The sequence below is a fragment of the Actinia tenebrosa genome, unplaced genomic scaffold, assembly GCF_029948245.1.
Source record: "Actinia tenebrosa isolate PJP-AT-01 unplaced genomic scaffold, QUT_ActTen_1.0 PGA_scaffold14__42_contigs__length_11649687, whole genome shotgun sequence".
NCBI lineage: Eukaryota > Metazoa > Cnidaria > Anthozoa > Actiniaria > Actiniidae > Actinia > Actinia tenebrosa.
Genome location: NW_028292574.1, coordinates 5,824,875 through 5,849,825, shown reverse-complemented (window position 1 = coordinate 5,849,825; position 24,951 = coordinate 5,824,875). Strand labels below are relative to the sequence as shown.

Here is a 24,951-nt window from a genome sequence, read left to right as displayed (position 1 = left end):
TGGTGACCTGGTTTTATCCATTAAATTGATTTTGAAATTTGGGTCATGAACCACCTCAAGAGTTGATGGCCCTAAAAAAATCCGGAATGTTGAGATTCAAAAATCTATTAGCATTTTTTGGAATAGTACCTCAATGCCTATTTGTGCATGGAATATCATGAGATTTGGTGAGGTTGCCCTGCCAAGGTATTTTATATTTTCTTGGTATTTACTGAATACTGCTCTTAAATACTTGAATGAAACAACCAGCATCAAGAGCTATTTTAAAACACGCTCTTTTGTCTACAACTTAACAACTTAACTACTACTTAATGTAAATGACTGTGTAACATGACTACTGATTTAGTAATATTTATCTCGTAGCAAACCAGCTGAGCGGTGAACGCGGCGCGCAAAGCATGAGTGAACAAAATGTAAAAAGAAAGCAGAAAAATACGCAAAAGTTGGGTTACAGTAGCCTGGGAATGAGGGCATGCGCTAAAACAGATAATGGGTGGCATGGGTGACGTAGTGGTTTTCCAATCGCCTCTAACCACTGTGGTCCGAGTTCGAGCCCTGGCTCAGACTGGATCATATGTGAGTTTAGTTTGTTTGTTGTGTTGTTCTCTCCCTTGCCACGAGGGTTTTTTTCCGGGATCTCCGGTTTCCTCCCTCCGTAACTGAAAAGCAACTTGTGAGTTGAGTGTTGTATGTTGTAAATATAGAATGTAGTGGTAGTGCGTGTGAAGGGAACCTCACACGGAAGAACATCGCATGGGGAGTGGTGGTTGTAAAATAGAAGTTTATATATATATATATAAACCCGCTGTGATTGGCTGAAACAAAATTCATCGCTCAGCTGGAAAGGAATACGTGAATGTTTAACACAAAATGGAGGTTTTCCCTGAAAGAAACATAACTCGAAACTGGCGTGGTATTAAAGACGTTTTCGTAAGACCAAATAGGCGTTAACATAATCAACCCCATGATCCTCAGGGCACTTGGCCACCTCAGCTTCGTAACGGTGGTACAATTCATCGACGATTTTAGATTTCTCTTCGACAGAACGAGAATCCGAAAGTCCTGGAAAACATACAGTAGTAAAAAGAATATTTAAATACAAAGTATAGAGGTTGTTAAAATTGCCCTATTTCACTATGACGTCACTGCTTGTTTATGTGGGGGATAGAATCGCTAAATCCAATAGAAAATTCAACAAAAGTTGCTCCTAGCGAAACAGTTTCATCTAAAATGGCCTGGTTTTCAGATATAATAAGTAGTATAGGGAATGGGGGTTCCAGCGCAATCTCAACACGGGCAAGACCCGTGTCAAAAATCCACCTACGGGAACAACCCCACTCCAAGTGTGGTTGGGGGCAACAGCGCAAATATGTTAGTCTATATATGGAGTGCGAAGAATGTAAAGAGTTTGTTTATGATTTCTGTGTAAAGTGCTTGAAACCCAAGTTTGTGTCTACTAAACCAAATAAGTATATTTGTTGTGGTAAGAAAATGCAAATAGAAGACGACACGTCAGCACAGTGTTACGAGTGCGGTAAGAATATTCGTAATGCCGTGCCTTGTGCTACCAAAGAGCAATATTATTCCAACGGAGGTCGTAAGAAGACGCCATACAAAAGAATAAAATACTTCAGGGACTGGATGAGTCATATCCAAGGTTATCGACCGGTATATTTAGATAACGAAGTAAAGAAGAAAATCATAGACCATTTAGAAGAGCCAACCCCGCAAAGTCTACGGAAAACGCTGAAAAAATTAAAACTAGGGAAATATTACAAAGCTATTCCCTATCTTTTGTCTGAAATTACCGGTAAGTCTATTCCCGAGGTTTCTGATATGACAAAAGCCGAGTGGATGTTTTGTCGGCTGGATAAGGATATTCCTTATTACCCTGACGTAATCTACGAAATATTTCACGAAATCGACCCCAACCACCCCCTCTTAGGATGGATTCCAAGAAGATAGTGAATCTTATGGCATAAGATGAGAAATTACGCGTAATAATTCGCCAAATAAGGTCATGCAAATAATTTATATTACGCGTAATAATTCGCTAAATAATTTATATTACGAGTAATAATTTACTAAATAAGGTCATGCCGTGTATCATGGTATAAACCCCATGCCATAAGATTACGCGTAATTTCCAGACTGTCGTTCGATATGTAAACGAAATCCTGTCACGCTCTTTTCAAAGCAGATGTTTACTGAGCAAGCTTTCTTTGAAGCTCTTCTTTTGCCTCCTGGTAGATCTTTTTGCGAGATTCCTCGGAAAGATCTTTCACGATGGTTTTTTTATTCCTTATGTCCGACTTTAGTTTCTCGTATTTGTCTTCTTCAGCTAAGATAAGCGAGAATTCTGCGTTGTCTATCTTTCTGTCACGCAAAGCCTTTGAGACAAGGTCAATGATCGTATTTACTTTAGCCCTTGACAGAGCTATTGTCGTGTCATGCTTGGATATTTTGCTTGACAACTGTTTCATAACGCCTGTTGTAACAGCCGAAATAATACCGCAGACGGCGCCGACGCTAGCCAAAGGAACTCCAACGATTATTCCCGGTCCAGTAAGCGAAGTAGCAACGCCAGAGCCTGTTAACGCCACGGACATGGAGCCGGAAGTTATCGCGATTTTATGTAATATGCTTCGGGCTCTAGCATACTTTTTCCTGACCTCCTCATAGTGCTTCGTTTGACCCTCTAAGTAAGCGAGGATTAGATTTGCCTTATTCAAGCGGAAGTTCTCGGCATTCAATTCATTGGGTTTTGTAGGTAAATCAGGATAGAGTGGAGGCGCTGATGGTATAACATCCATTATATATACTAATGTACGACGCTTTTGGGAATGATATACAGGAGCAGCCACATCACGACAATAGGGATTACTGGAATTGGAGGGCCTTCAGGAAGATGTTTCCGCACGCGGATGCTAGTAAGTTCGAAAGAAGGCCCGATGGTATTTACTATAACGGCTCCAGAATGTACAGTAATGAGGATTTGAAACCTACGCTGGTTAATCAGATAGACGATCAACTGAAGAATTCTGGTTATGTTGAACATAAGCCTAAGCCAACATATGTTGAACCCAGTTGGTCAAAGGAATTATTGCTTGGTACCAGTACTTATCCGATACCCGCAGTTTCATTTGATAAACACCCAAGCTTGGACCTAACGCTGAACATGCGGATCTTTAACAAGCATTCCTTTCCGTTAAAGGTGCGGGATATCTTCAAAGACGTACCCATTATTCATACCACCGCTAAGGAATCTCATGAATGGTTAAGTGGTCCTAACATGCGTTATTGGCCGCAGCAACTAAACTTTGCGGTTTGGTGTGCCACCAGCGGTTGTGGGGTAAGCGCAAGCTTGATGAAGAATTCAATATTTATGTTTCATTTTCACTTCACGGTTAGAAGAATACTGCATGAAATGGGTGTTATTGCGCTGCCGGGAGATGCCACGTTTTATCCAAGAGATAATAAATACAGCGTGCCGGCTTATGACAGACTTTGTAAGGAGTTCGGTGTTGTAGGGAAGGATTTTAGATGCACTGTCGGTGCTAACAATGGCTTGGGGCACATTTGGGCTTATTGGGGGATTGGTGGACACGAGCTAAGTGATAAGGAAGTTCATGCATTACGGCTACGATGGAACACTGGGTATCACGAAGAAACTCACGACAGTAGCACCTTCTTTGAACCAAACGCTAAGACCACTAAGGAAGTTAGAGACGGACCTTTGTTCAAAGACGAGGGCGGTAAGTATGCAGGGGCTAATCCACTGATTATCAAAATTACCAACGACGAGCAAACAAAGCAATATCTTAATTTCATACCCCCAGAAGGTAAAGGACTAACCAAAGCCGGCCTTGCCCGTTTAAACCGCAGCATAGAAGCTTACGTGTATTCTATCCTTGGAGCTCAGGTAAACACCCGATCCAGCATAATCGGAAATACTGGCGCCGCAGAAGAAACGCGAGCCGAAGCCTTGATCTTATTTGAAAGTTCAATCTTGGAGGGCGACATTAGCAAGGGCGTACAGCGTTACCAACTAGCCATACAAAATTCTAAGGCGAGGTTGGACTACGCAGTAGCCCCGGGTTGTTGGTTAATGCCTAGTAATTTATCTATAAATACTGGTTCTGTAGTAGGATACAACAACAAACTGCAGCGAGCTACTAAGGATATGAAGTTTGGGGTGAATGACGTGAACTCTGACACTCTTAGGAACATTCCTCACTTCGTAGAGAAGCCAAAAAAGTCACACGAAACGAAGCTACCCGTAGTTAAGAAACCATCGAAGAAGGTCCTGCCTGCGATACCTGAGGAATATGACCATAACTTACTAAAGGCCGGCCTAGCAGCTGCAAGCATTGGTCTGAGTTATTATATATGGCGATGAACAACCCCTACGTAACTGGAGTAGATTGCGTTTATACGACTTACACAGGCGAGAAAAAATACACCCAAGCATCTTGGGTTGATGTCACGGGGATGTCCGTGGATTTGAACTACTCCGGAAAGAAGTTGATATTATGCAGCATTTCTTTGGGGGCCGTTAGCAGTGCGAATATAGGATTTCGTTTCTGTGACGACAATGGAGTATTACAGCCCATGCGCGCGAAGACAAACAACAGAGAGCCCACGCATTTCTCAGTAGAGCCGCCAACGAATAGCTCTGAGAATCTTTCCGTTTGGACTTTCCACATGGTTGCTGATTGCCACGGGAAGGTAAAGCTACAGATAAGAGTAGATGACACCGGGAGTGTTTGCATAAATAGCATAGAAAATCAAAGGAATACTGCCTATAACCACATGACCATCAGCACTTTGACGGTAATGAGCCTCTAGAAGGGAACTTGTTCCCTGTAATATATGAATCCATACGTGAGGGAAACGCGTTATACCCACCGCTTAGATGAAGAGGGATATGACAACGGCGCTTGGCATGACGTCGGACTGTGGGTTGAGGTTGGGGGCACTGCATTGGTCATTTGCACTATTAGCATTAATGCAAATACGCATGCGAATGTGGGGTTTAGGCTTATCGATGAGAATAATAAGCCCCTGCTTCCTTATCGAACTTCAACGAACACCAGGAAAGTTACCCATTTTTCGATGGAGCCCTACACTGGATCCACTGAAGACCTAACGCCAGTGACTTTTCATATGCTAGCCAATTGTAAATATGCTAAGTTGCAAGTCACTTCTGATGACGGCAAGTTTGGGATAAATCGCATAGGTCGCAGGCCCGCTAATGCAGCCTGGAGTCATAAGCCCATTTCTACCATGAGTGTGTTGCCGTTGGCTCCAAATTACCAGGGCGGTGCTAATACCGTCTTTCATTATCCTCAAAGCAGGACACCGTCCGATGAGAAGGATAAGATCAAGCCTTCATCTTCTTCAGGAGGACCACCCCAATAGCGACGACTAATATCCAAATGTTATTCCCCACGAACTTTAACAATTCTCCGCCGGTCCTAAGTGCCAAGGAAACAACCGAACCCAGCAGCCCAGGCAAGCCGGCTGCCATCTTTTTTCCCAAGTCCGTCAGCCCATTGCCTAATTTCTTTACGCCCGCGCCTGTAGCCTTAAGCGCGCTAAGGATAACTCCTACTACGGTGCTAATAGCGACCGCAAATGCCAGTGGAACGCCATACTTCAAAAGGGCTCTTTTTACCTTTTCCTTGGTGGTAAGCCCCAACTCCCTTTCCTTACCTTCTATTTGCGTTTGTAATTCCGCATGGCGTGCTCGAAGGGTTTCTAGTTTTCTTTGAGCTGCCTCCCTTTCCTCTTCAGTACGAGTTTGGTCATTGATTATTTCCTGCTGCCGCTCTATTTGCCCCTCCAGGTCTTCGATGGCCTGTCTCATTTGTCGGATTTGCTCCTCTTTAGTGTTGATTTCGGCAACCAACTGCCGCCGTTCCTCCAAAGAGCCGGTTATGGTGATATGCAAGTTTTTAGCTTCTTCCTTGCTCATGTCCAGGTCTTGCAGGGCGAGCTCGAAAGCCTTTTGGGCTTGATCTCTTTCACGTAAGGCATTTTCTTTTTGTTCTCTCATTTCTGTTATTCTTTGGTTTTTATCGTTAAGTTCTCTCTTTTGAGCATCAAGGAGTAGTTGGTTTTGCCGTATGTATTCTGCTTCCCTTTCCTCCATCGCTTGCTTTAGCTCTTCTACTTCCCTTATCGCCTCAAGACCTTTTTGTTGCCGCTGCATTATGGTCTTAACTCTTTCGACGGCTTCGTCAATATTCTCACTATTTTCTCTCATTCTTTCGGGTAAGTTGGGTTCTCCTAATGCCTTTCTAAGGGTTGGAGGAATATTTTTATCTGCGTAGTATTTACCATTTATGTCCCTGATGACATATGGATGAGCATTAGACCTATTTAACCTTGCTACTATGACTTCCCTACCCCATTCGTTATCCGCGTCGAACATTACTTGGACTTTGTTTGGTTCCCAGTTTGGGAATTCTTCCTTGATCCTATCAAAGTCGTCCGGGGTTTCTTCCATGGATTCATCCATTTGTTCCTGAACCTTACTAAGCCATGCAGCGCTGGGGGCTTCGGGGACAGGCCCCAGATTTGTCATTTCAAAGCGCTGTGGAATGGGTTTGCCTGGATTTTTGGTCTTAAACATACCCCTGAGGGTCCTCATAACGCTACTTGCTCTGCTAACGCCGTAATTCCTTTTGACCCTTTCGCCGGTGGTTAGACCGTCTCTTTCGCTGTCGGCGGTTAGGTAATCATATTGGTCATCGTTAATGTCGACTTGACCTTCTTCGGTAAGGGGATCAAAATCCGTTCCTTTTACTTCCATTATATATGATAAGCTCAAAGTTAAACCCCAACATATTACCTAAGCAGGTCGGCGGACTGAAAGCAGAACGCACCTTTCACCGGGTTACATTCACACCTTCTAGCGCAAAGCCGGGGGAGACGCTGTACGTAGGCGTACCCCGCCTAACGGATAACCTAGTATTGGTTCCTGGTACCTTGGCTTTAAGGTTCGACCTAGCGGTGCAGCCAAGCACCAAGGACAAGCGCTATACCGTCAATAATGTGGGTAGGAACCTCGTCTCTAAGATGAGAATCAAGTTCGCAGGGGAATCCCTCTTGGATTTGAATAGGTACGATTTGTACGCCACGTATAAGGACCTGTGGCTAACAGCCTTTGACCGTGCACAAAAGATAGAGCAGGGAATTGGAAGCGTTATTCTTCGTAAGCTTCGCAGCGATACTAACCCCGCGCCTACGGACTCCAGTGGAGCAACCGCAGTAGCAGACGCGACGAGGGTAAAGACCGCCTATGGTAGCAAGTACGTTATCCCTTTGGATTTCGAAGTAATTACGAACCATGGCGTGTACTACCCCAGGCAGTTATCCGAGTTGCAGTTTGAAGTAACCCTGGCGGACACTACGAACGTCATAGGAGGAATGGACAGCGCAATCAGTGGAGCTGTGGATCCCTATTCTATCACCAACTTAGAGCTGCAGTACGAGACCGTGTACAGCGAAGAGCTGGCCCGTAGCGCTGGCATGGAATACAGCTCCGGAAAGGCATTCTTATACGACCACGTAGTGATGTATAAGACGTTCAGCTTCCTGGATAAGACGGACGAGGTTATCAACCAAAGCATTAACCTCCCCCGAAGAAGTCTCACGGGGTTGATGTTGGTGTTTGCCAAACCCTACGAAGCCGGCAAGCGCGACTCCGAGGCCTTTCACAACCCCAACATTACTAACGTGGGGGTCAACATAAACGGCGTTCCAAACAAGGTCTACTCCCAGGGAATAAAGCCCGCAGACGTGTACAGAGAGGCCATGCGCAAGTTTGGCGACCAAGTTAGCCCCGAGGAATTCTTTAAGGATAAGTATGCGCTGTGGATTGACATGCGCACCATTAACGACGAAGACCTACATGGCCAGGGGTTACGTTTAGTAAATACGCAGGATGGCATAACATTGGAGATCAAGCGCACCAAGAACGCCTCCGCGGGTGACGGCGATAAGATAAACGCATACATTTTCGTAGTCTCAGACGCGCAACTGAGCGTAGAAATGAATCAGCTAAAGAGCGTTGCGTATTAAAATATCGTTGGTATATAATGCTTCGTGTATTTGAAAACAACGACAACAAACTGCAATGCATAGTGCAAGGCGAAACTTTGTACTTCAAAGCAAAGGAAGTGGCCTTGGTGTTGGGTTACGTTAACTCTAGGGACGCAGCTAGAGCACACGTCTCAGAGGAAAACAAGGTAACCTTGGGGTCTATAAAGGGTGTCAGTCTGACCGACACCCTTAACGCACAACCCAATACTGTGTATTTGACGGAGGAAGGTCTTTATGAATTAATATTCGGATCCGAAAAGGTCGAAGCAAAAAAGTTCAGGAAATGGGTGTTGGGCGACGTTCTCCCTACGCTAAGAAAGACAGGTAAATACGAAATCGAAAGGCGGTTCGACGGTCCTAATAAGTTGGTATTCAAAATAGAAAATGAATTTGACTTGCATAAGAAAATCATAGACTACATACGTCGGTTCCACCCTATCCTACTGCTCGCACCAGGTCTTGGAGAACTACAGGACTCATCCAGAAAAAGGATAGTATGTTGGCAGAAAGGGTATCAGGCAGGACAACCCGACATCTTAATCCTTAATGCACATAAGAAGTATAATGGGTTATGCCTGGAGTTGAAGACGCCTAAGGGTAACGGTGTATTATCACCTAAACAAGAGGCGTTACTCGAACGATACGAGGCAAATGGTTACCTAACCATGGTGTGTAACGATTACGACCTCATATGTAGGGAGATCGACCATTACGCGGAAGGCATTCGTGTACCTTGTCCTTGGTGTGTTAAGGCTTTTAAGACGCAGGAGGCGTTAAGGAATCACCAAAGAATATTTCATAGATATAATGATTCTTGAACAAACACACTGGCGAGATCTGTCGCAAGGCGTTTCATACCGAATAAAAAACTACGTCGCATTCGAAGACATCGACCGTTTGAGGTTGGTCTTAGAACGCGACGGTCAGGAATACAGCCTTTGGGCGCCTGACTGTGTGAGATACATACTGCAGGGTGAAGAATATACACACCTACGCAGTCATGGTAAGGTAAACGGCCGATGGAAGTTTGACATCGAACGTCGAGCGGAGGATAATCCGTTGTGCGACTAATCCTCTTCATGGGCGGATAAGTAGTCATCTGCTGTGTCTGCCCTCATTTTTTCCGCCATTTCATACGCTGATAAGGTAATAGTCACACCTCCTAGGAACGCTGCGATGTAAGGTAACATTATACCTTAAGTAGATTCCACTCTTTTCTTACCAACAGATAATGATCTAAGGGCTTAGGGCCATCGTAAAGGCAGCACCAAATATGTTGGCCGCTACGTATACAGCCACATCGGTCGCAGATGCCATCCCAGTGTTCCCTATTCTCCCACCTTACACCCTCATAGTCGTCGAAGCATACGAAGTCTTCGTCGATCTCCTTCTTACGTCGCGTGAGCACCCGGCCGGTTTCAAGGGGGCAACATCGCTCTGCTAAATCGCCGTGGGTCTCGCAGACCACATCTGTGAGGTCATAGCGACGGCAGCGGTACTTATGCCAGTTTTCTTCGAAGAGGGGTTCATCGCATCGGCGGCAATGACCTTTAAGGCAGACTCTATGCTCGCGGTGATATCGTAGGGCCTGTACTGTGGACAGTTCCTTACCGCAGCCACCGCAAACAGTGCTGATGGTCTTCTGACAGACTTTCTTGGAAAGATGGTATTGCAGTCGCTGCTTGCTACTAAAAGCTCTATCACATTGCACGCACTTCATTATATATACCTTATTTTTTATTGTTAAATTGTTAAACCCTGTAAGAGGGTTTTAGGATAGGGTCTATTATTTCTTGTTATTTTGTTAAGCCCCCCCCCCATTAAAAGATGAGGCATCATTCTTTCTCATCGTTGAAACCAGCAAAAAGATAATCATGTTAACCATTCTTCGATTACGATGATTTAACAAAATAACAATAAAAAATAGGTCCTTACTTGAGACCTCTTTGCAGCATTTAACAAAATAACGATAAAAAATAGGTCCTTGCTTGAGACCTCTTTGCAGCATTTAACAAAATAACAATAAAAAAGAAAGACCTATGCTAATTCCCCTTGCCGGGGGCTTAGTAAGATCTTCTTTGCGACCTCTTACTCTTCTCGAACGTCGTCTAAAGTCCTTTGTGCTTTAGTATCCGCGGGACACCAATGTCCAACGAAGTCTTCTTCAGAGAATACCTTATTACAGTGACGGCAGGTGTATTTTTTACACGGTTTGGGTATCGGTGTTTTAGGAGGGATTATGCAGTCAGCAGGTAGTTCGCACGTAATGCAGTCCATATATCTATGGGGGATATCGAATGAAGTCCTTAATGGACTCCTTAGCCCAGCCCGCCATTGTCAAAAGCGCGCCAAACCGTTCTGCACGCTTCAGACCGCACATTTCATCGTACAATTCCTGCACGCGCTCTTTTAACCGGTCTATCTCTTCCCTTTGCATTTCTATGGTGTCTCTTTTATCCTTTGCGTCGGCGGTAATCCTTCTTACTGCGTCCACTGGGTCCATTGTATATATAATGGATCCGAATCATATTCCCTGCAATGCTCTGATAGTAGGACCCACCGGCTGCGGAAAGACCCAGTTCGTGGTAGAGCAGCTATTAGGATCCTTTAGATACCGCTTTGACTACATAGTGCTGCTTTGTCCCACCTACGTGAATAACCGCACCTGGACGGGTATAGGAGTGAAAGATGACGACTTCTTTGTAGATATTTTAGACCCTAACGAGTTATCCAGCCATTTGAAGTTCTGGCATAAGCAATTCCCTAAAGATACACAGACTTTACTCATACTGGATGACATTGCCTGCGGGGACGACGTAAAAAAGCGCACCTCCGAATTAGTGAAGCTCGCTTTCAGCGGCAGACACGACAATATCAGCGTTTGGTTGCTTTCCCAGCAGCTTACCAGTGTCTCTAAACCCTTTAGGGAAAACATAGGCTCTCTCGTAGTATTTTATACACCCAGTAAGTCTGACCTGGAAACCATTTTAAGCGACTACGGCGGTGAGATATCCAAGGAACAGCTGCACGAATACATGCGGCATTTAAAAACGCACCAACATTCCAAAATGATCTTCTCTTTGAGGTTTCCGTATGACGTTAACATATATGGACATTGAGCAGCTCATAGATGAAGTCCCCACACAGTTAGATGAAAGTAACCTCAAGGAACAACTTAACATCCTTGTGTCATCTGGGAAGTGCAAAGAAATGATAGGCAAGGAACTTACCCATGAGCAGGTTAATAAGCTGTCGGAAGAGGAAGTCAAAAAGTTCCATAAGAGGTACGAGGCTGCCCTCGCAAGTAAGACCACAGACGCCGTCGCAGACTCCGCTATCCGACTTGCAACTAAATTGCTTGGACTTGCACTGCCTATAGACGACGTGGAGCAACTGCGGAAGGACATAAGAGATGACTATGTCATATCCCAAGAACTTAAGATAACCTGCGGCTGGTTGTCTTTGAAGTGCGGTAAGTTAATGGCAGTCGCCTCTGCGGCACTTCACGTAGCTCAGCACGTCGACTTGAAGGAGGTACTAGGTTCCTTCGGAACATCTTGGAAGGACTTCAAGAAGGATAGAGAAGTCGAAAAGGTCTTCCAGGCAGCACTTACTGAGGTACCTGATCAAGTCGCCTCAAGTACCTAGTTAAGTCATTCGTAAGTACTTAGTCAAGTCACCTCAAGTACTTAGTCAAGTCGTTGTCAAGTCATTGTCAAGTCGTTGTCAAGTCGTTGTCAAGTCATTGTCAAGTCGTTGTCAAGTCGTTGTCAAGTCCTTCAAGTCCCTTAATATAAGATGAGTGGCACCGAAGAACAACCACCCGTAGAAGATACCAAGATTACCAAGGTTAAATCTCCAGGCAGAGTCGCTGCCGGTAAGAAGCTCGCGGAGATGAATAAAAAGAACAAAGCCAAAAAAGAAGAAAAGGCGGAAGAAAAAGAAGAGGAATCCTTTATTAATCCTGGGTACGTCATTGGCGCGTTAGGAGTTGCTATAGCAGCAGGCAGCCTCTACTTACAATGGCGGGCAACGAAGCCAAAAGTAAAGTGGGAGGCCGTGCATGTGCTGCCAACATATCACGCACCTGTGGAGGTTAGAAAAAGTAAGATCCCTGAAATGGAGTAGATTTATCACCCGCGGCGACCTAGATTTTCCTTCTTGCTTTGTAATATAATGTCGACCGCGTTGTTGAAAACTGTTGAAGAGGCAGCTATCATTACTTCTATTGTTGCGGGTATTGGTTGGGTAGGTAAGAAAGTGCTCAAAGAAGACTTTACTGAAGACCCAAGCAAGAGCTTCGCTAATTTTGCTAAGATGACCGCTGCCGTAGGCGGGGCTATCATGGTAAAGGATTACCTACGGAAAGAAAAGTACCTGCCTAACATATAAATGGTTAGCTTAGTCGCAGGTGGAGTCATTGCAGCTTTAGCATTCACTGGAGCTAATTATGGTGGTCAATATTTGGATAGATTAGTTAGAGGCGACAAAAGTGGTGCCGCCGAAAGAAAGAGACACGACTTAGCGCTGGAGAAATATCAAAGGGACGTTGCAGCTTGGAATGAAAAAAGACAAGCTTACAGGGATTGGTTGGACAAGAACTACCAAGACAAAATGCAGGCAGACAAGAACTTCGAAAACACAGACTACGCCTTCAAACTTTATGCGCAAGCACACCCCGACTTTAGAATGAAAAAGCCTCAGTTCAAGAATTACTACCAGCCTTCTAAGAAACGAAAAGACAATGAATTGGTCTTTGTAGGAGTCGCAGGGCTGGCCGGAGGCGTGGCTTTGGCGTATCTAATATAATGATCGTCTTTTTGGAAAGCGACAAGAATAACTTTACTACTTATTTGAATCCTCCCATCAAAGCCTGTAGGGTTCGGTTGGTTAGTTGCTCTTTGTACAATTCTTGGTATAATTTAATTAATGGCTTTGTCATCGGAACTTCCGGCACCAAACCAAAAATACCAGATTCCCATTACACCCCCATAACACTGGCTAAGGAGCTAGCAAAGCATGGATATACTCTTACCACAGGATTACCCCATGAAATGAAATTCAAGAAAAATAATGGGAGCGCCAATCTAAAGGACAGTTCATTGGTAGAACTCCTGGGCCTTACTAGTACCACGATAAATAGCGGCAGTACATATGATGTGAAATGGAAAGTCGCATCCTCTTATGAAGTCTATTGCGACTTGGTCCATAGTTACAACAATGGAGAAAAGTCTTCTCTTATGTCCAAGTTTCTACCCAAAGGTAATCCATTTGACCCAGTAGAATACACTCCCATTTCTTTGAGCTATGACTTATCTAATTTGGTAGAAAGCATAAACATTACCATTAAAGTGGACGGAAAGACGGTGGATTTTAACGGACGTAAGATCAATCTTGTTTTGGAATTCATATAATGGGCCGCGTAGAGGACAAACTTAAAAGGATTTACTATGGGCCGGAAGGCTATTGGAGAGGAGCGTCAGCTATCAAGAAACTCGCGACCGCGGCCAGGGTATCAGACGAAACGGCTAAGAACTGGTTGAAAAAACAAACCCTCTGGCAGGTTTATCTTCCCGTGCCTAAGTACATTCCCAGGCCCAGCTTCACCGTAAATACCCCCAATGAAGTTCATCAGGCGGATTTGCTTTTCTTGCCGCACGATAAGGTGAGAAAGAAGACCTATAGGTACGCTTTGACCGTAGTCGATATCGCAAGCAGATACAAGGACGCCGAACCTATAACCAGCAAGGATTCTGGGGAAGTCGCAGAAGCCCTAGGTAGGGTTTATAAGCGCGTCTTGAAATGGCCTAAGCTGCTGCAAGTGGATGCGGGGACAGAGTTCATGGGCGTGGTTACTAAGACCATGAAAGACCACAGCACTAAGATTAGGAGAGCTAAAGCAGAGTACCACAGGGGTCAGAGCATCGTCGAAAGATTCAACAAGACCTTGGCCGAGCGCCTCTTTGGGTACCAGTATTGGAAAGAGCTGGAAGATCCCTCCAAACGCAACAGGGAATGGACTCAGAGGCTCCCCCAGGTCATCGTGGCTTTGAACAACGAGGCGGCCAGGGCTACGGGAATAAAACCCAAGGATGCCATAAAAAAGAAACACGTGGAACACAAGTCCTTCATCAGAAGTTCGAGGGCGGTCTTCCCCCATGAAAAGAAATTAGGTAATGTCACGGTTCGATATCTCTATGAGCCGGGTGAATTAGAAGGAGGATCCAAAAGAGCTACGGATCCTAATTGGTCTTTGGAAACTTACCAGATCCGAAGTGCGATAGCTAAGAAGGGTCAGCCCATCTTGTATTATCTTCATGATGGTCCCACGCGTGGGTTCGTCAAAGAAGAACTGCTTATCGTGTGATGTCCGAATGCTATCGTATGCACTCCGTCATCACACATCCATCGCTTACCGTCAAATGCAGACAGTGACACCTTCTCCTGCGTGACGTTATGTATCTGATGACCATAGCTGCGCAGGCTGTTCATCTTATGCCGCTGTTCCTTGCGTGTTCGTAATACGTTGAGGTAGGACTCGTGCGTAATGTCCTTCTTAACCACATACTTTTTTACGCCTTTAGCTTTCTTTTCTACGCCGTCTAACTTTAGCACGCTGTACATCTTTGGTTTCAGACCCACGTATTCCACGATGGGTTTTCCTAACATTTCGTCTTTCATCTTCCCAATTACCTTCTTATTCTTCGCAGAGTAAAGGAAGTGCTCCTTCGGGTAACCGCTGGTGTCGTACTCGTCTATGTCGGGGAGGCAGTCTTTGTAAACGTCTTCCGTTTGCACTTCTAGAATTAGGGAGTCGGTGTCTGTGTACAGGAGGCGACAGCGGTCTCCGTACTTTGGCTTAAGCTTATCGTAGTAGAACTCGTACATAAGCAGCTTCGATAGATCCAGCACCGTAAAGCCTGTGTAAACGGGCTTGTTTAGTAAGAGGTTTGCCCTTTTCATGTGAATCACGTAGAAGTTCAGCATTTCTACGTATCTAACGAAGCCTGGCTGTGACACGTATGCTTCTGCTTCCTCTTTGGTGCTGACTATTTTTACGCTTACGCGCTTGCGGATGTTCTCCATTGTCTTTCCGAACACGCTGTTGTTCATCAGTTTGAAGAGGTTTTTTTCGAAGTCATTTTTCGCTGCGGTACGCTTTTGCGTGTTAAAGTCAATGTAGGGGCGCATCCAGGGTTCCTGCGTGAATTTTAGGACTCTGTGGATCTTCTCTACGCGCATTCCGTGTCGCACGTAGAACTGCAGGTTGCGGTAATGTACCACATACTTCTTCTTATCCATCAGGTTCATAGTTAGTTTCCTGTACGGTTTGTAACCAGGGCACATTTGCTTTTGCAGCGGACTTAGCTGCTTAAATGGTATCTCTATCGCTTCTGGTGCTAAGGGGAACTCATTGTGTTCGTCGTGCAGGCGCTCTGGGTACTCCAGATCCACTTCTAAGACGTAACCCTTGTCTTCCTCCTTTCCTACCTGCATGTAGAAGTCTATCGGCTTCACTGGATCCCATTCGAAGTCTCTCACAGGTAGGTACTGTGACATTGCCCAACCATAAAGGTTATTCGCATCCAGGTAGTAAATGTATGTGGTTGGTTTCTCTGGGTCGTGCTCTACTAAGGGGTTGTTTGCGCGGGCGTAACGTCGGCTGGGTCCGCATACGCCGCCACGAATACCGTCTTCCATAAACCGATACATGTCGTACTCCGTTAGGAGATCCAACTGCGCATTTGTTTTCTTTAACAAAGCACTCCAGCTGAGCCCAGGAGCCGTGTAGAAATTAGCGGGATCCAATCCGTAATATTCCATAGCCATCTTTCTGAAGCTTTGGAAAACATCTGCAAGCAGCACTACGTCAGACCTTAGGTAGATGTCGTGGTAGTCACCCATGTTCTCACAGGAGTACTTTTCCCACACGTCCAACGCATGCTGGTACTCCTCATCCTTTATACCAGACTCGTTTAGGGTGCTGTAGAAGCGATCTTTGGGTGGTAGGGGTTCTTTGAATCGATCCCAGGAGTCCATGTATTCGTATGGGTAGACTCCTTTCCTTTCCGCGCCGTATTGACTGGAAATGGGAAAGTTGGTGTTATACTTTACGAGGTTTGCTAAGGAGTCCGCCATAAACTGCTGCGAATCTAAGAACTTTAGCTTACCCACAGTTACGGACATGTAGCGCTCTTTGTTGTTGGGTATGCATTTGACGTCGGAGCCGTCTGTTCCTTGTAGTAGCAAATGGGAGTCGTAACCGCGGAGGTTGTGAAAGAACACCGGAATCTCCATGTCTGGATTTACTTTGAAGTTTATATTGCATTTCCAATGAGCCGCTCCTCTGTATTTACCCGTGATGTGGCAGTGATCCCTAACCTTATCCACATAGAAATCCTCAACAAATGCTTTGTGACAGTGAATGCAGTGCGTGGAGGGCTTTCCCGGCTTCTCACCTTTCTTAGCATACTTCCCGCATTTAAAATGAGCTTCTCCTAGATACTTTCCATCTTCATCCCACGCTTTCTTGGCTCGTCTTCCAAACTGAAGAAGCGTATGTTGGCAAATGTAGCATTTTTTTGCCTTGTTAAAAGCCTCCTGGTTCTCTTTGGTAAATTCCATCTTCTTTGGACATCTTAATTGTTCTCTTATCTCTTCCTCCTCTTCTCGCAATGCTTCTAGAAACTCATTAGCTGCGTTCTTACCTCGGTAAATCACAGGAGGGTTGGCCTTACCATCTGATCTGACTACTATGTAACCAAAGGAGCAGATCTCGTGTAATCCCACCTTATTCGTGGCGCCACGTTTCTGCTCTTCCTTAGTTATCAACGCTTCGAAGTCTGCATATATCACGTAAGGCACTTGCATCTGCTTTTGATGGTCTGCGTATGAAAGCTCTTTGTTGGTGGGCATCTGGATCCGTTGCGCCACTTCTTCGACTCCGCGGCAGATCTCATCGTGTTTCTTTAGGGTATTTAAGGATGTAAATGACAGCAAGCAGCAGTCACAGAAGTACTTTTTGCCTTTGTGCTTAGTATGTCTGTAGAATAGTCTGCTAATGTGTTTAACCCATGAGTAGTGTCCGCCGTGGTAGAATAAATGTACGCGCTCTCCTTTACTTTTTGACAGAACTAACGGTACTATCGTCTGCTCTCTGACTCCGTAAACGTTAATTGCTAGATCGTTTATTTCCTCAAATATGGGGATGTCTATCAACTGCATGGGAAATTCCACACCATCCCACTCTAAATCATCTGTGGGATACTTACTTGTCCTACAGGGATCCTTCTCTGCTGGATACAGTGCAGACCTGATTGCCCACATAAAGCATCGATTGTCTTCATTCTTCACGTTTACAATAGCCTTCTTCCTTTCTACCCACGTTGGTAGCGGTACGTAACTCCCCCCTCGTATGGGTACGTACCTGGCTATACTTATCTCTATTCCTTCAACCTCCTCTACTGTCCAACCCGATCCTTCTTTCGTGTAGTTAGACAGCGACTCCATTATTGCTTCTAAGGCTTCGCTGAGTGACCTATCCAGATTCGTGGATTCTAATATCACTAACGACTTTGATCGCAACATTGCTGTCGTCATTACCTCGTCTTTTGACAAACTTACTTCTACCATTATGCTCGCTTTCAGGGCTCCTAATTCTTCTATACCTTTTCGGAGAGTCCTTTTAACCTTCCTTTCTGACTGACGCCAAAACTGTCTAACGTCAATCTCACCGTTACCGGGTATTGACACCGTGCTGAAGTTGCTTTGGGATTCCATCTATATAATAGGAAATATTTTATACCTAATACCAAGCACTTTTTAGGTCGTCGTAGTCGTACTCACAGTCCTGACAATGCCAAAACAATTTAACCTTAGTCTCAAACTTCTTACCACATCCACAATCATAACTGCTCATACACTTCGTCTTCATTTTCAAATGCTTTTTCAAATCCGCTTCTTTCTTAAAAGTTCTCTTACAATCTTCGCACTCCATATATAGACTAACATATTTGCGCTGTTGCCCCCAACCACACTTGGAGTGGGGTTGTTCCCGTAGGTGGATTTTTGACACGGGTCTTGCCCGTGTTGAGATTGCGCTGGAACCCCCATTCCCTATACTACTATAATATGTGTTAATATGTACTAAAAATTATTCTGAGTGTTTGCTGGCTATTCTACTTCTCTTGGTGAATTGATACGGGTTTTAGAACAATTTTCAGTGAATTTGCGTTGATTTGACCCCCTCTGATGACCATGATCCTTTACGTTTAAACAATAGATTGTTTGGATGTGACGTCATAGTTAAATAGAGCAATTCACATTGACTATTATGTCTAAATAACAGAATGGCCGGACTGGTCGACTGATTGCCACCATTAATTCACCTGAAAGGAATGTGCTGTTGCTCCACGCTCGAATACTTCCTACATATTTCTTCGCATGTTCTTTTGCATCCCCCTTCTCTTTAATCCATTTTCCCTTATATGGACAAGGCGTGATTTTCGTGTCTATGGAAACCAACTCAAGTCCTGCTTTGACAACAGGCGAGTTAGGACACTTGAATGGTTTCTTGAAGTCATCTACCGTTTTGACGTAAAGGCTTAGATTTGTTTTTGTAAACACATCCTATGAGAGAGGAAAATAAATTCTTTAATTTGTGTTTATTTACTCAAAATGCAAGCAAGCAAGCAAGCAAACCGTTATACAGTCAATTCAAAAAACGTTGTCGTCGACCGGCTCAAGCCTACACGACTGGACCGAAAGGAATATGGTTAAAAATCACTGAAGCGGTTAAATATTCGTTCTGAATTAATTGTTATTGCTAGTAATAAGATAATAATGGCCAGAAACAATCCATCAAATGCATGTCTTTGGGTTTAGGGAAAGGAAAACAAAGTAGTTATGATTCAGTTCACAATTTCGAAAATATGAAGGCATTAAAAAAAAGTCTCCTTCGACACTTCTTCTCGCTTGCCTACGAAGTTTCGTGCTGTAAACCAGGCATAACTAGTCAGATAAAATTATGGAGTCAACTCGGCTTCAATGATTGCTACCCAGAGTTCCTTTCGGTCCAGTCGCGTAGGCTTGAGCTGGTCGACGACAACATTTTTTGAATTGACTGTATACATTTTACTCTTTATAACTTTATTGTACGTGCCTTGCCGTGACCGTGACTGTGCTTTTGCTTTGTTTCGTGACGCAGGTATGTAAATGTTCAACCTTATATGTTTAATATTGTTAATGTTAAGCATCGTAGTTTAAATTTTTTCCAACATACATACTTACATCGGTGATTACTCCATCATCTGAAAGTGATTTCCAAAGTGTCGATAACAGTGTCATACAACCATATTTGGAGTCATTCGTGTGTCCTGGAAACTGGCCATCTTCGGTCAAAACAACCTCCGCCAAGATCATACTTCCTCCTTACGAGAAGACATGTATATTTTAGAAAGCCATATGTATTTCTAGTCTATTAGGCACTATAGACGCCGAGGATAGCAAGCAGGTCACGAGAGAGGAATATATGCGTACATATCGGTTCCCCACTTATTTTTTAAACAATTTGCTTAGTACGTACAACAGAGAAGACGTCTTACCTGGCCTAAGCTCGGCCGCTCTTTTCGTTAGATATAATTCCCAGTCTTTTTCAGCCTGTACCCTAAACTTCTCTTTTTCCTGTGGTACAGTAGTGAACAAAGGAAATATCGTTCCAGTGATGTCACAAGGCTTGTCACGCAACCAATGTGTGCAATTAGAAGAGAACCCCAATGTCACGCTATCATTGGGGAAACACTGATCGTAGAAATTTGTACCGCTGGCCATGACGAACACGTTGGGGAAGTCCAGGAGATAACTGCGAGGACCAGGAACTAAACCTTGAATGGATTCAAGATAAATACTTTGATATAATTAGAAGATATAACTAGCTAAAAACTAGTGTGAGCTGCGTCGGTGTTTCTAATGAAACAGTAATGATAAAAAGAGTAAATTATACACCGTGAAAAGATATAAAAACTTACTGACGTTTCGGACGCTAGTCCTTCGTCAGAATAAAAGAGTAAAAGGACGAGGGACTAGCCATCCGAAACGTCGGTAACTTTTTTCACAGTTTCCACGGTGTATAATTTACCTTTTTATCATTACTGATATGATTAGAAATAATTAAAGTATACACTGAATCGGATTAATAGAGCCTTCAAGCTTGGGAGTAAATATTTTGCACCTGTTGTTATCTTTAGCATAATATTCTTTGTTTGAGTTGTATATGCATATTCATGGGTCTTCTTCTTATGGCAACCGTTAAACAAAAAAATGTAATGCCTTAGGGGATCGTGACACGTGAGCTGAGAAAACATTACTGGGTCCAACGCTAAAGAGGTCTATTGCAGTTTTGTCCAATCTTCAGTCTAGTCCCATTGTATAGAACTAGTTTATCTTTTAAGCAAAACATTTCTTCAAACCATGAATAAATGCATGGCAAACTCACAGATCGAAATATAATTGGGTGTAAATGAGGAGGAGGACTACCCACAAAGAACCCGGAAAACAACCATCAAATCTAATCAAGGGAGAGACCTTACAAACTCTACTCACATGAAGTGTTGCGTCTAATCCAACTCCAGGCCCCAGAGGTGACGTGAATCGCTACACCACCCATAATGTCCGAGAGCAAACAAAAATCGAGGGGAGACTGGTGCCCGTGGTTTACTCTTACCTTGTGTTCTCAAGAACACAGACGTGAAATCATTGACGGGTTGATCCTCGTAGATCACATTGATCGGCAGTTCAGCACCATATTTTTCTCGTATTGCTTTGACGCATGCGTAGATAAGATCCATCGAAATTCCACCATCAGCCGTTCCATAATCCACTAGGGTCACCACAGACTGTTTTTCTAGGGCCATAGCATCAAGTTCTCTCAGAACCAAAGGGGTCGCTGTCTTAACCACTTGACGATTAGCAATGCTACGAGTTGAAAAATACCCAGAACCAACCTCGCCGTACGGGAGATGACTATGAGGGACCTGGCAAAAATATGCAATAATCCCCAGGGGGTTGGGAGGTTAACGTTGATATCCACATTTTCTAGCTTTGCAAACATGCATATTAAATGAAGGGGGGGAGGATTTCACATTGTTTTATATGTGCGAGTCATGACCGACTTTCGATATTTGCAGGCGAATGATGAGTGGTGTGTCTGTGTGAAATATGCTTGGAGCTACCAATAGGAATTCCATGAAGATACACTGGGGCTCGTGGTCTGTTTCGATAGTAAATTTGTTTTTCCTAACCAAATGCAATAACTAAACGCAAAGGTGACAGACAGGTTGGCCGTTCCGAAGGAGTGCTACTCCAAACCCTTCTCGCTGGCATCACATCGTAACTTATTCTCCCATGTCTTAGGCCCTAGCTAAACGAGGAAAATGTTTCCGGATCCAGAAAAATATATCTGATAGTCAGTTCTCTTACAGAGCATCTAGCCTTCTGAAAGTCTGGGAAGGAATTTGGCCAAAAAGTTGATAAAACCTATAACGCTTAACGTTTGCTGTTTGCTGATAGGCTTTGTCTGGATCATGCAGGCTTAAGTGCTGATCTTGCTAGGATTAAACCCATGAACCTACTTCAGTCGGATTGAGTGTTTAACTGTTAAAATATGTCGAGGATTAATTTTTCAGTCAGTATTCTAAATGTAACAGTATGAAAAGACGTAACTGACGTAACTCGGTGACACGTTGACGCATACCTTCGTAGTTGAGTTATCAAACTATTGATTGATTCCTCTGGACTTCTTGTACAGCTTTCAAAAACGAAACCTTCGTATGCACCTTTTTTGTTTTTTTGAATTGAAGTCTTCCGCTAAGGCTTCCGCTCCGCTAAGATCTGATGCAAGTATACAGAGAGTCTTAGATTTACGTTTACATACGGTAAACGTGAAACGTCAGTTGACCATAAAAAATTACTGAAAAAGGAATCAAAAAAGTCCTAGTAGTAGAATAAAAACAAAAGAATATTTGCTTGTGGTGAGAACATTTGCAAAAGATAAGGTAAAATGCAGGAAAACGATTAAAACGTGGTCACGTTTGCCGTTTGCGGGGAGATAAAAAGTCAATCTAAAACTCTCTAATATTTGTAAATACTTCGTTACTTTCTTCCTCGTTCAACTTGAAATTTTAAAATATCTGTAGACAATCCTTAATGGCCAATCACACAAAACGAGAAGTTAAAAAAAACGTCCTTGTTCCATGATAAAATTGGAATTTAGGAGTTGATTTCTCTGGAGGGAGGAAAACGGGAGAACCCGGAAAAAACCCTTAAAGCACAGGAGAAAAACAACTAGAAATTTATAGGTGCTGGGCGTATGTTCGTTATGATTTTGAATCATCCAGTGATTTCCAGCATCGCAAAAATATAGGTTCTGGTGATGTTTGCGAAATACCAGAATGTCAAAAAAATCTTTGTTCATTAAATTTGTTATGTATTCGTCCGATCGTTCCCCTGTACTGAAATTTACACAGGGCAGGAAACGGCAAACATACCTAACTTCAAACGCGTCTGGTAAGTCTTGTATGAAAACAGTTTTATGGTATGGTCATAGGTCTAATATTAATAGCCGTAAAATATATTCCTCGTTATAACCAAATGTAGTCAGTCATACTCACAAAGGGTTTCTTCTGTTCCATAGTCGACTCTTTCGTGACCAAAACTCGAATTAACGATTTCGAAGGTTGTGCCAGACGCAGCATCATCAGAAATCACATGACTGAAAGACAAAATACCTGGAAGGCACATAGGCAACCCAAGCAATGTTCTTGTGTACAATAATGCTAGTGTATAGAACAAGTTCCCAGTTTACCGAGCCTTCGAGCGGCGAGGTAAATATTGACCATAATCACTGAGGCTCAGGGAGATAATTGTTTTAGTGTAATTTTAGACTCGAATATCAGAGAAAAGTCGAAATGCAGGATAAAAACAACGGTTTAGTATAAGTACTTCCACTTTGGCAAACTTTGAAAAACCTCATAATCATCGCTCGAGCAGTGTCTATCGTCTCATGATCACTGGTCGTTCGACCAATCACATCGCGAAAAACTCAATATTCAAGTCTAAAATTATACTAAAAGCTGTTGCCAGTCGTCCATTCATCAATTTTTTAGAAGCGCGGAATGACCGCAGACTGCGAAGCTACGATACACTGTGATTGTGCCTCACAAATGGCTAAAGATTTGGCCTCAAACGACAAAATGTGCTTTGGAGTCGAAAACTTTCTTCAGTTCTACGAAAACCACAAGAATTCCTGCAAAGCCAAAATATACAAGCACTTCCTCAACACTGTCAAAAAGGTGGCAAAGACATTGGTAAAGATGTTCAAGGAAAGGAAAGGAGTAATGCCAAATTGCTAGACAACCGGTGCAACTCTTGTATTATTACATAGATGAACAGTCCTTAATAGCAAATATGTTTGAATGACATGAAAATCGTGATAAATCAATAACCGTTTGTCAATAATTTTAAAAGAGAAATATTAAAACTATCACGAACTATCAAAGTAAATGGTGAGAGTGTGTTTTTGTATTCATTCTCTATTACAGTTATGATTACTTTGTTACTTATAGAGTAATAGTGTTTATGATGTTATAATCGCTTGGTGAAGGCTTTGTTGCATTTTGCATTTGCACAAGCCTGAAATGCGCTATTGACGTTTTGAATCCAACCGGCGAAAAAAAAACGAATTCCAACCAGAAAGAAATAGATCTATATGATTATCTTAAAGGTAAAAAATTGCTGTAAAACCAAAATCGATTTTTGTCGTATAAGTACTTTAATGAAACAACCAGCATCAAGAGCTATTTTAAAGCACGCTCTTTTGTCTACAAACCGTATGGCTTACACCATGTACACTTGTAATAAACTTACATTGTTTTAAACCAACCCCTTTACAACCAACTTAACCACTACTTGATGTAAATAACTGTCTAACATGACTACTGAATTAGTAATACTTATCTCGTAGCAAACCAGCTGAGCGGGTGAACGCAGCGCTTAAAGCATGAGTGAACAAAACGACCGGCCCTAAATATTTTTTGATGCTTGAAAGAACGAAGCAAACGTAGCGATAAAGTAATTTTTTTATTCTTCCTTACCTGTTCTTGTAGGGAGATATATTATATTTTAGTAAAAAAACAAACAAAAATTAAAAAAAAAAAAGGAGAACACGCAAAAGTTGGATTACAGTAGCCTGGGAATGAGGGCATTCGGCAAAACCCGCTGTGATGGGCTGAAACAAAGTTCATCGCTCAGCTGGAAAGAAATACGTGAATGTTTAACACAAAATGGAGGTTTTCCCTGAGTGAAACTCGAAACTGGCGTGGTTTTAAAGACGTTTTCGTAAGACCAAATAGGCGTTAACATAATCAACCCCATGATCCTCAGGGCACTTGGCCACCTCATCTTCGTAACGGTGGTACAATTCATTGACGATCCTAGATTTCTCTTCGGCAGAACGAGAATCCGAGAGTCCTGGAAAACATAGTAAAATGAATATTCAAAGGCAAAGTAAAGAGGTAGATAAATTGAATGGACTGTATGACGATTGAGACCTAATGGCCGACAGGCCGACTGGTAGTCGACTGGTAGTCGACTGGCAGACCAAGCCCGAAATGCACTCTGGGCGATGTGAATCCAAACAGCAAAACATTTTACCAAACTTTGTTATGTTTGCACATTTTTCCGGCATGTTTTCTTTCTAGCCAGATAAGAAACACGCATTGATCGTAGCATGCAACATGCAGCAAAACCTTCATCTTTCAAAAAAACTTTTTTTGAAATAGCTGTATT

General features: G+C 43.3%; 2 protein-coding genes across 2 annotated transcripts in view; both read right to left on the bottom strand.

Annotated features, from left to right (window-relative positions):
• Nucleotides 1-161: 161 nt before the first annotated feature.
• Nucleotides 162-22,877, bottom strand: LOC116291620 (uncharacterized). Its single transcript, XM_089029777.1, has 6 exons — nt 22,776-22,877; nt 20,831-21,140; nt 19,713-19,991; nt 19,399-19,538; nt 18,498-18,738; nt 162-1,062 (listed from the first exon to the last, which is right to left on the bottom strand). The coding sequence occupies exons 1-6, from the start codon at nt 22,860-22,862 to the stop codon at nt 917-919; spliced, it is 1,203 nt and encodes a 400-aa protein (XP_088885903.1). The 5' UTR covers nt 22,863-22,877; the 3' UTR covers nt 162-916.
• A 1,035-nt stretch (nt 22,878-23,912) lies between these two features.
• LOC116291621 (uncharacterized) overlaps nt 23,913-24,951 on the bottom strand; it is a 29,312-nt gene continuing 28,273 nt past the window's right edge. The window contains exon 7 of the mRNA XM_089029778.1: nt 23,913-24,633. Within this exon, the coding sequence (XP_088885904.1) occupies nt 24,488-24,633 (146 nt within the window). The 3' untranslated portion in view covers nt 23,913-24,487. The remainder of the gene's footprint in view (nt 24,634-24,951) is intronic.

What these genes read in the sequence shown, in the direction of transcription:
- LOC116291620 (XM_089029777.1), bottom strand. Translation starts at nt 22,862, where the DNA reads ATGATGCTGCGTCTGGCACAACCTTCGAAATCGTTAATTCGAGTTTTG. An exon ending in AGCGGCCGAGCTTAGGCCAG is followed by an intron (nt 19,539 to 19,712) that starts GTAAGACGTCTT and finishes TCTTCTCGTAAG; the next exon opens with GAGGAAGTATGATCTTGGCG. An exon ending in CAACAGCACATTCCTTTCAG is followed by an intron (nt 1,063 to 18,497) that starts GTGAATTAATGG and finishes TATGTTTTCCAG; the next exon opens with GACTTTCGGATTCTCGTTCT.